The sequence below is a fragment of the Gambusia affinis genome, linkage group LG12, assembly GCF_019740435.1.
Source record: "Gambusia affinis linkage group LG12, SWU_Gaff_1.0, whole genome shotgun sequence".
Classification (NCBI taxonomy): domain Eukaryota; kingdom Metazoa; phylum Chordata; class Actinopteri; order Cyprinodontiformes; family Poeciliidae; genus Gambusia; species Gambusia affinis.
The window spans coordinates 12,316,254-12,327,985 of NC_057879.1; the positions used below are offsets into that span (position 1 = coordinate 12,316,254).

The following is an 11,732-nucleotide window of genomic DNA, read 5'->3' on the forward strand; positions in this document are numbered from 1 at the left end:
AATATTCAAGAATTATTTGCTTAATACCAGCTCAGTTTTCTTGCTGAAAAGTTATTAATTGGTTTTCTCTTACTTCAATTGTGCTGAGATATTTGTGCTAAACTTAACCAAAAATACTTGGTAAGATTTTATATTTTTGCAGTTTAGGAAACCCTTCCTTTGCTTCTCACTGCAAAAACATAAGTTACATATTTTGCCAAATATTTTTGTCTAGTTTGTGGTGCAAATATCTTCGTACATTTGAAATAAGGCAAAACTGAGTTATTAGTCTTTTTTTTACCTATAAGTAGGAGTTTGTAATAGTTAAATAATGCTTGAATACAGGTGAAAATTAGTAGTTTCACTGGCTGATTATTTCACTTAAAATATGGGTAAAATGTTTTGTTATAAAGCAAATAATTAGGCCTGTTGCAATAAACGATAAACCAATTAATTGTACGATAAATTAAAACGATCTACGTCATTTTAATTATCACCATTATCGTCTCTTCCAGCCTTTTTCTCTTTCTTTTTCGCCCTTGTTATTCACACAGTGAGATGTTTCCCATAATTAACATATTTGACAACAGGAGGCAATCCCTCTGATGATTATGCGCTAGGTTTAATCATAAGAGTTGCTTTTTCTGTCAGAATCACCTTGTAAACACGTGATAGTTATCTTGTTAGAACGTAATAGTTATTTTGTATAAACACGACTGTTTTCTTGTTAAAACGTGATACTTGTCTTGTATAAACGTGATAGTTATCTTGTATAAATGTAATAATATGTTGTATAAACATGATAGTTATCTTGTATAAATGTAATAATATGTTGTATAAACATGATAATTATCTTGTATAAACGTGATAGGCTACTTATCTTGCTCTTCTGAACATGATAGTATTATCTTGTTGTACGTGCACGTGGCGGATTATCTTGTATAAATGTGATAATTTCACTTCAATTGTGGAGTATGGGGTAGTATGCTTTTCGTGCTCTAAAAGTGGCCTGAAAAGTAAAAATTTTAATAGGGAGTACAAAGAAAACTTAAGAAAAAAATGATAAATGATTGGGAGACTGAAACTGATCTCAAGGATAAAACGATCCGAGTTTTCTTGAGACACTTAGATGGAAGGAAATGGTGTTCTCCATATTATCCCACGAGGTATTCCAGCTGAGAGTAAGACAGATCAGTCCTCACACCTTCATACATCCCACTGTAGCCTACTTTAAGCGCCGCATCGAAGTTATGTAACCTCACCGTTCAGTTAAACTGTGATTGTTCGATCTGCTAATCGAAGTTGTTTAAAAGATCATGTGGTCAAGCGTGTGAGAATCTACTGAAGTAGAGACGAACAACGAGGATGTGCGGCTCCGACTGCGAGTCCAGTCACACCGATGGGATCCGGCTTGAGATGCGGGGAGGAACTGGTCTCCCATTCCTCTGCATAATGGGAGCCCTATCACAGACCACGTGAGAGGGATATTCAGACGGTCCCCGACAGACCGACACCGGCTCATCTCTTCTGCTACTGCTGCCTACTGACATGGGCTCAGCTTTCCGGAGACAGGCGTGGAGGGAGGAGAGCGACTCTCTGTCTGAATGTAACCTCTGATCTTTCATCACTCTTTTCTTTCTTTTCTGTTCTTTTTCTTTTCTTTTAACAGTTTTTTTGTTTTTTTCTTTTCTTTGGGTGGCGGGAGGAGTGGAGTAAATGCTATGGCTTGGCCGTGCATCAGCAGAGTGTGCTGCCTGGCTCGTTTCTGGAATCAATTCGACAAATCGGACCTCTCGGTCCCGCTGACCATTCAGAACTACTCGGACATCGCGGAGCAGGAGGTACGCTCGGTCACCAAGCAGCTCTCCGACTCGGAGAACAACTACACCACCCCTGAGCCGCGCGTCCGAGGCTCTCCTCGTGCGCCCGCAGATGGACCCCGAGGACCCTCCAGGGCGCGGAGGGAGCCCAGCTTCAAACCCCGGGAGGACTACCACCCTCCGGGCGTGCCATTCCCTAGCGTCACTCAGTACAAGCAGGACTTCAAACCCTGGCCCATTCCTAGGAAAGATAACTTCCCCTGGATCAGTAACGGCGGCAGCAGGGGGGACGGCGCCTCGGACAGTAGCCCGGTGAATAGTTACCACCTCCAGGCGCAGATTGGGGAGAGGCGGGGGGACAGGTTGGAGCAGCAGGTGATGGAGGAGAACAAGACCAGCTCCTACAGGTACGTGCTTTTTACTTGTTTCAGCACCAGGCGCTGTCCAGTCCGTCACCGTCCCAGAGAGGAAAGCTGTGTGCTGATGTCTGCTTTCATCCCTAACGAGGTTCAGTTTATTTATAGTTGAGCGAAATCCATGCTGGAACTCAGAGAGCAGGCTGCACAGAGAGGGAGAAGAAGAGCTGATAATCAATAATGCTCCTAAACGGTCCAGATGAATGGACTAAAATGACTTAGAAAGGATTCTTTAATTTATATTTGCATTTTTATTTCAGGAATGAACTCCCAGAAAAAAAGGTTACTCAACAGACAACATGTTATATGCCAATACCAATCACTATAATGTTATCTAATAGTATATTTCCTACAGCTCTGTGCAGCACAAAGTGATACTAAAGATTTTAAACAGAACCTTCCTAACACAGTGCATTATCTCAGGTCAGGCCTTGTTAGATGTCTCAGTTCAAGTTTTGGAAATGTTCCTTCAGAAAAGCGATGTGTTTCAAAGGCTTTGTAGATCAAGGCCTACAAAGGATTTTGCAAACAAGTAAAATGAACTTAAGATGGTACACTTTAAAATTGGTGTGATGTAGTTGCTCTTTTTGGTTTTTGATAACATTCTTCTGGCTGAGTTTTGAAGCAAAAAATGTGCAATTTCAACATCAAATCTATAAAAGCTGCTGCGTATTGATCCGTTTCTCTTTCTCCAGGCAAGAGTATAGACCTTGGACAGGGGTGAAGCCGGCCAGGAGTGCGAGGAGAAACCCCACAGCTCAATACTCCAGCCCAGGGATGGAGGCCACCCACATCCCACGTGAGACCAGCTATCAGGCCGCCTACAGCGGAGAGGTCAGCAGGGCTATGAGCGGGCAAAAGGCTGAGCTCATCCCCCCATCTGCTGCCTCCAACATCCAGCCTCCGCCAGTCACTCAGCACAACCTGGCTGCCACGCGAGCCGGCAGCTCCCTCAGCCCCTCCAGCCTCCAGCAAAGCATCCTGCCTGAGACCACCGAGCACAGTGGAACAACCAAGAGACAGGTAGGCATGCATTTTCACAGAACTTCATCTACACAGGTGGAAAAGCGCAGCACGCCCCTCCAGAAAGTCATCCTCACACATCTCCCAGGCGGCCTCTCTCTGCTGGGGCATCTGAGAAAAGTGATACTGCATTCTGTCCCAGAACGGCTCAAAGTGACCCAGCTGTTTAAAACAGGCCCTGCGCCGTGTTAGGTAACACTGCTGGTGCTTTGCTCATCACGGTGACCTGAATAGAACGGGGATGATGGGGAAGGAAATGAGTGTAACTTCCCAATTTGGTCCGGATTAGCAGCAAAAACCACCTACGTCTAATAATTACTTAAAATTACAGCTGCAACAGCCAACTTAATACCTTCATCTTTGGCTTCAGTTGACATACGTATTTCAAACTGGACATTTTTAGGACTCTCAGTTTTGGGGAATGCATCAAAAATTGGGAAGAAAATGTTTGTACTTAGTATATTTTATCTAATCATTTCAACTCTATGCATAGTTAAACTGTCACTGGTTGCCATGGTGACACGCCATTCACTAGCTGCATTCTTAAAGCATATTATAACTGTTTATGACTATTTTATCACTGTTTATGAACTGTAATAAAATTTATCATGCTATGTCAGTGAATGGGGCATGCCTTTATGACCCATATGCGTTACATGCAAGTGAGTGGATAAATGACAAAAAAATAAATAAAAAATCCCAGAACATTATATAGTACTACTATATATATTCCTATATATATATATTCCTACTTTGGAATATTAAAGCAATTTTGTTGACAGCAAAGTCATCAGCTCTTGATGAGATGTCGAGTTCCTCTAAACAAGAAATTATATCCATGGTGCGCAAGCGCACTGAAATAGGGTTTTCTAAATCTGTAAATTTTCATAAAAAGCTGAACTCGTATTTTGCCATCATTTTTGACTGCAGGGAATTTTGCGCAATTTTGGTTTAATTTGTCCAACCAGGTGAAATAAAAATAGATGCTAGTTCTTAAGGAGCAGAGTTGGGCAGTAACTACCACAGTTACATTTATTCAATTACATTTACTTGAGTAACTTTTTAGAAAAAAAAACAAAAAACTTTTAGGAGTATTTTCACTCCTAAAAGTACTCCTAATTCTAAAACAACCAGTTTCACCAGAACAACCAGTAATTCCACAATAACCAGTCTTACCAGACCAACCAGAGGAATTCGAAAATTCATGATGGCACCCAGTACCTGAGTGTTCCTGTTTGGTACATTGTCTGGAAAACTGTACCTACACTCTTACTGAGTCTTCGGATGGTTGATCTTAGTCCCTGGTTCTCCTGCTGGTCCTGGTCCTCCTCTTCTGATTCAGCCAACCTAAGCAGAGCATTTTCAGTCCTTAAAACCAAGTTCTTCTTGTTTAATCTCTAGACAATCTCTCTCATGTTGGCTTTGGAGATTGTCCAGTTCATCAGAAAGACTCTCCAGCTGTTCGGATTGCTGATTCATACTCAGCTGTGCCTTCTTCAAGTCCATCCGAAGCTCCTGACAAATTCTTTTCAAAGACTGTGGGACCATTTCCAAACAGTGGACTGCAGCTCTCATGTCCATGTCCTGACATCTAGAACAAATGAGTTGCTCTGTGGAAGTTGTGAATAAAGGGAGTCAGTTGCTCTACTTATAGAGTTGCTCTCTATAAGTATTTGCTAGATGAAATAATCATATAAATTCAAACAAATGTACTTTTTTTTTTGTCAAGATTTTGTGCTTAATGATTTTGTCCCAAGACAAAAAAAAATGTCAAAAAATTCCACATGAAATGCTTTGCTTAATCTTTGAACACTTCAATATATAGTAACAATTACAACTTCAAATATCAGAGTTGTTTTGTTGGGACTTTGTGTTACAGACCAACACAAACTAGTTCAGAGATATCAAGTGGAAATACATTTTTGTTTCTTCAAATGTTTTGCTTCACAAATAGAAATCTGAAAAATGTGCATTTGTGTCCAAAGCAACCTTTTACCTTCATAAGTCCCTCAGATCTAAATTTTCAACAGGAGAATCTGATGTCTGGACATTCATTAATTATGCACAAGTCTGACCTTTATGTACAAGCCAGAAACGGTGGCTCAACACATTCGATCAACACATTCGTTAGACTGGTCCAGTCAAAGTCCAGACCTAAATTTGATTGAAAATGTATAGCAATAACAAAAAAAAAAATTATGGAGAAAGGGGGAGTTTGTGTTTACAATGCCAAAAGCTTTTAGTTACATGGAAATTAGAATAATTAGCATAAAAACATAAAGTAAGTGTGGAAGTTAAGCACTCACTAGTTTAGTTCAGTTTAGCACAAACAAGGAGAGGAGACGCCTCCCTGGCTCTGTATCTGCTGCTGCCTACATGTCGTCTTAAGTTCAGCCTGTTTCTGGACGGTTCATGAGGCGGTTTATGGGAATCTCCAGAGGTTTAGTGCCATCCCTCTTCCCTACCCACAGTGCTCCAGTCCATCTGCCAACATGGAGACTGTAGTCGCTCTGACCTGGACTGGGTCAGGTAGTCTGCCTGTACTCGTGGCAACATCTGCTCCATTAAGCTAAAGGGTATTAGGAAATGCAAAGCTTGAAATTGACCTCTGGGTTTGTCCTCATGTTCCATGCTGTAGAAAATAAAATAAAAAAAACAGACTTAATCCACGGGAGTGTATTAAGACCACCTTCTGCTTATTTGCATGATTTTTTCCAAGCCATGTCTGCTCTGTTAAACCGTTTTGCCACTCAGCGTCCTGAGTGTGATGAGCGTGGAGGTCAAAGTTAGAGCTGTCAATGACAGGACAGAGACTCTAAAAATAATTCTGACCCAGTTCCAGTGAGATCACAGCCCATACGGTAAAGGACGTTTGTGCTGCTGGCGGTGTGTAGGAGCGCCGCGGTGGAGATTTTTCCACACATAACCCGCATTGTGTATTTGTCCATCTGACAGCGACAAAAATAACAACAACAAAAAAACTGGCCTGGTGGCAAATCAAGTTGATCTCAGATAATCCACAGCAGCCCACTCAGTGCCAACTCATTACTGACTCACCAGCCCCCTGCAGAGGTGTCTGACCGAGCATTACACATCCCACTCCAGCATGCTGGCTGCACTGGTCTGTGAGGGGATTCTCCAATCTTTATGGTGTTCTGTGAAATGCAGGCATCATCAAGCTGTTTCAGGGCTCCTGCTTTCAGTGTGATCAAACCGACCGACTGCGAATACACATTTAAAAACTTTAATAGGCTCTTTTCTTCATTAAAACTATTTAAATGATGGAAGAGGTTGTTTTTGTTTTGTTTTGTTTTTTTTTTAATTCAGATAAGTAACAACATAACTCCAAGATTCCCAAAGAGAGTTTGTTGCAAACCAAAAGGAAAGGTGAACTGAAAACAGCTGGTTCAGATTTAAGGTGTGCATGGTGCACATTTGGTGATAGGATTCCGAGCAAAAGATGTGTAATCTGCACGACAAAACATCTGACTCAGGGGGATTTTGAAAATGCAGCTAAAATTAAAGACAAACATTTCCAATTCCTGCCTGCTTCCCAGTCCTCCGAGAGGCAGTGCAGCTCCCCCATCCCCAACCAACCCCTGAAGACTTAAGGCTGAGCTCATGTGACTGCGCAGTGATCTCCGACGCACAGCAAGATTGATGATGGAAATGTTGCTCACAATTGCTTTTAAACGGCACAAAGAGGATTAGATGGTCTGCCGGAACAATGCATTCTAAAAATCCACCTCCTTTCACCCACTCTTCTGTTTCACTCCAGTTAGCCGGGGTGAGGACGGCACGGGGGCGGCACAGCGCCTGAGCTGGGATCGATCCACTACAGCAGGCGAATCTGCTTTACAAAGTCACTTCTAATCAGTTTGAAATGATTAACACATCACGCAATGAAAAAAAAAAAAAAAAAAACAAAAAACACATACAGCACGCTTGTACTGTGCTGTTTTGTATTTTTTTCTTCTCTTGTACATTTGTGGACAAAATCAGAATGTTTTGTTTTGGAGATCACACCAAAGAAAGTCATACAACTTCACTGTATCTCTATAACGCCATTCAAAAGGTTTTTTTTCTCTCTTTATGCAGAGATGTTTTGGGTTTTGTTTTTTTTTACCAAAATTGTTCATTTTGCTGTTTTAAACATTTTCTCACAGTGAAAAGTGTTAACATATTTGAACTTAGAATATATTTTAACCTATAGTTTAATACACTTTTTTTGTGCTACTTAGAAGAGTACTGCTTAATGTAATTTCCATGTTGAAGAAGTAGTTTATTTGCTAAAATAAACTACTCATTTTAGCAAACTACTTGTTAAAATAGCAAGTGGTCGCAAAGGTGTTTTTCTATGTGGGGCTTTGGTTGTACGCAGGCTTTTAGACACGTACAGTGTAAAAGCCTGCGATGTGTTTTAAATAATCTTTTGTTTATCAATTTTACTTTTAAAATATTAAGGTAAAATTCCAATTACCCATGCCTAATTGACTCGACCTTTAAACTGACAGTGGGTCTTTGAGTCCTGCAGGATAACAATCCGAAATATGTGAGGAATTCAGCATGGAAATAGTTTATCATCGCACCAAGTTAATGTGTTCAAATTAAAAGGCAGCATCATGCTACTGCAATGACAGATTGATTTACTTTAAGGCTGCTTGCAAATCTTCATAAGGGTTGCCGAGAAATACCAATAAATGATTCTAAGAACATTTCTATAAATTGCCTGGTGGATCTACTGTCAGAATGTGAGATAAAAGGGCATTTCGCTAAAAAGATTCACAGATGAAATACTCTGTGTGAAGTGAAGGTTTTTTGCTGGCAAAACAAACATCCACAAAAATACACAGCAGAGGGAGGGAATGCAAAACATAGTCCTTTCATGCTGCGCTCCAGTTATCGTCCTCATTCTCGTGCTTTCCACTCCGTCCCACTGCCAAACTTTCTTTCCTCCCCGTTTGTCTCCATCTCGTCCTGTTCTTTCACTTGGACCTCATCCCCATTCCCACGCTACCGGCTCCACAGAGGGACAAGAGGGAGGGCTTGGTGCCAAGTGGGCAGGTTTCTCTAAGGCTGGGAAAGCAGCACAGTGTTATAAGAGCAGGGGTGAGGGAGTAAAAAGGGGACGAGGAAGGAAGGCGGGGAGACAATTAAAAAAATATAAGACTAGAGAACGAAGATGCACCATATGATTGATAAGTGACAGGGAAATATAAAAGGAGTGGAAGGGGGGCTGGGAAACAGTGCATCGTTTGATGGATTATCTGTTAAAGTGCATCGGGTTGCAGTCTTGTTCAGCACCATTCTAATTTAGGAGAGAGGCAAAGCAGAAAACAGCGTGTGTGTGTGTGTGTGTGTGTGTGTGTTGGGGGGGTGAATACAGACTCAACAATCCGACTTACTGAACAACGCTAACAGCTTTCCCTGCCTCCTACGGTGCTGGGGAGTCACATCCAAAGAGGTTATGGGATGATAAGTACCTAAGGATGTTGCTTGCTTTCAAATTTCTTCACGTATTTAATAAAGGATCATGCCTATTAATTAACACAAACATTTTAATCCATCATGTAATGGTGCCAGATTTAGCCACAAAGGCAAAACATGGAAATTAGAATAATTAGAATAGAAACGTAAAGTAAGTGTGGAAGTTAAGGACCCACTAGTTTAGTTCAGTTTAGCACAAACAAGGAGAGGAGACGCCTCCCTAGCTGTTGGGGGGAAGGGAGGCAATCTAAATTAAAACATCCAACTTGACTGATATATGTTATTGATTGAATAATATTAATAATGTTAAAATTATGGCAAATCATATATTCATTATGGGTGTTTAACAGAAACCCTTAAGGCTTAAAAATAAGATCACCTATATAAGTCTATTGGCATAGAAAAACTAAATGGGTGGCTCGTGGAAAAATTATGATATTCCAAGGGAGGGCATGACAGAAAATAATTGAGAACCACTGGGTTAAGAAGTCGAAGGCTTTGTTCTTGTAATGACTAAATTTGTGTGGAAGGTCAGATTTGAGGTGTTTGCATGTGCTGCACAGGACCGATTGTTTCCAGACACACGGGTTTTCTTAAACCTTCAATAAGATGAGAAGAGCAGCACTAAGTTGGAAAAAGAAACACAATCACTCTTGCTCCACGCTGACAGCAGAGCTGATGCTCTGTGACGGCACTGTCCAGCCAGTCTCCTTTCATTTCATGGGATCAGTGCCACAGCTGCTGCTTCTTCTCTCCATCACTTTGACCTCCTGAAACAAGCTGCAGCGGCTCATCTCTCAATTTCCTTCGTCTCTCACTCAGGAGCATCTTGTGAGGACCAAACTGCCCCCGAACCCATCTGCCGTCTTTCAAAGCGGATCGAGGGTCTTCAACATCTGACAGCTGCTGCGACTCTTCAACCCCGGCTCGCTTTTTGGTGTGAAGGAATGAGCGGTGGGAGTGTTTCCAGTCCATTCCACAACACAAGAATCTATGCAAAGGAATGTTGTTGTTGTGAACACTGTAGAGCAGCTGCTTATTATCCCAGGTAAAGAGAGAGAAACCACTCCTTTTGATACTCCTCCAGGCTCCTTGTTCCTACAAAATGAAGATGCATGTGACAGAATAGTCTAGAAACAAACTCTTTTTTTTTCTCTTTGGTTATAGATGCACAAGAAACTGGCTGCTCTGTATGTTTGTGTTTCTGCTCTTTTGTCTTTGATGCACAGTTTGACTCCGCACCAGTAGTTCAGAATATGATTTATCATAAGGTGTGTTTGCTTAAAGTGTGCTATGCTGCCCTTTGATGTCTCTAGAAATCTGCCTGAAAATAATTTATTACCTTTGCATTCAGTTCATGTTTGAAGAAATTATTGTTTAGTCAATTTTTTTTGGGTAAAGATCTTGTTAAAGAGAAACAGCAATTAAAGGATCTAAAAAGTTGAATTACAATAAAAATATTGTTAATTAGGCTTGTTTCACTTCTCAGTCGGGTTTTGTTCATCTCTATGTGACCTCATTTAATTTAGTCACTTTATTGATTTAATAGAAGGAAAGTAGGAAATACTTGTTCCAGATTAAGTTAATCTGAAAATTACCTGGACCAGGGTTAGGAATAGGCTTACAGATGCTGCAATATTTTCATTCAGTGAAGATTTTTCACCAATTTAGTTGGTAAATTTTGCAAAAATCAGATGTTTACTACATGGCACTTTGTTAGCAGAAACACACTCATCTCTTAGCAACAGATTAACAACAAATATTGTTATTGCTCAAAAAACATAAGATTTCTTCTGCTCTTTTGAAATACTACTTACATGCTACTTAACAAGAATTGTGCATTTGGGGAGTTTTGCAGAAAAGTGAAAATGTTTAGTTTTTTTGTCATTGGCGGTAAATATATTATAGACATTCAACACAAAGTGAAAATCAGATGTATATTTTGTGTCACTTTGGTACCAGAAAAACGCTCTCATCTCTTAGCAACAGATTAATAACAAATATTGTTATCGTTCAAAAAACATAAGATTTCTTCTGCTCTTTTGAATTTCTACTTATCTTATACTACTTAATACTAACAAGAATTGTGCATTTGGTTAATTTGGCAGAAAAGCTAAAAATTATATATTTTTTTTTGTCATTGGTGGTAAATACTTAGCAAAAATGCAAAGCTTAAACAATAGAAAAATATATTGGGACTGGGAGGATATTTTTAAACCAAAGAAAATAAAAAAAGAAAAAGAAAAAAAAGAAAATTTAAAAAAAAGCACAGCTACTAAATCCAAGCCCAACTAAAATAACAGATAAATTGACAAGTTTATCCGAGATGAAACAATTTTGTGAATATATCGTTTTCCCACTAATGACAGTCTCCAAACACATTTCCGTCCTGCACACAGAGATCAAACGGACTTAAATGATTCGTTAAAACATACTTTGAGTGATATTCTGATGATCTGCTGCAGAGAAAATTAACTTAAAGACTTTTACAATAGCAAGCTTAGTAATAACTCTTCACAAACAGTAAAAGAAACTCTTGTAAGAACTATAAAAACAGCATGACAGATGTGGAGGCTGTTTGTGAATGTATTGGTAGCATTCCTTCTCCTCAGCCAGCAGCTGGGTAGTCTTGTGATCACATTTAAAGATTTCACCTGAAAAACAGCCACATAAAAAAAAGCATGAGACATTAGGTATTCCACTGGTTGCCTAGGCAACTGTTACCTCAGAGCCACTTCTTTGTAAGGAGTACCGTAACAGTGATTTGATTTATGTGGTCTACACACTGCAGAGCATCTCTGACTGTATGTGAAGACACCTCGGGTCAAAATCTCATTGTAGAGCATTCGGAGCTTTAATTCTTGTTAATTTGAGCTGATTGTTAAAGTCATCATCCCACACTGGAGAAAGAACGTTTCTAAAAGTCCCACAAATTATTTTCAGAATAATCTTCTCAAAATAACTTTGATAAGGACTGCATATTAATTTGAGCCATAAGTCACCCTTC

General features: G+C 40.1%; 1 protein-coding gene across 2 annotated transcripts; it reads left to right on the forward strand.

Moving 5' to 3' along the window:
* Positions 1-1,041: 1,041 nt before the first annotated feature.
* Positions 1,042-11,681, forward strand: map6d1 (MAP6 domain containing 1). 2 transcript variants are annotated; one of them, XM_044134415.1, is made up of 4 exons: positions 1,042-1,585; positions 1,685-2,206; positions 2,911-3,238; positions 9,548-10,265. In XM_044134415.1, coding segments are annotated over exons 1-4 (930 nt in total). In that variant the 5' UTR covers positions 1,042-1,583; the 3' UTR covers positions 9,626-10,265. The 2 variants fall into 2 exon arrangements, with proteins under 2 accessions (XP_043990350.1, XP_043990351.1); XM_044134416.1 differs by having other exon boundaries at positions 1,042-2,206; positions 9,548-11,681.
* Positions 11,682-11,732: the final 51 nt, after the last annotated feature.

Excerpts from the sequence above, each read along its gene's own strand:
- map6d1 (XM_044134415.1), top strand. Across the intron at positions 2,207-2,910 it reads AACAAGACCAGCTCCTACAG|GCAAGAGTATAGACCTTGGA; the intron begins GTACGTGCTTTT and ends CTCTTTCTCCAG. Across the intron at positions 3,239-9,547 it reads GTGGAACAACCAAGAGACAG|GAGCATCTTGTGAGGACCAA; the intron begins GTAGGCATGCAT and ends TCTCTCACTCAG.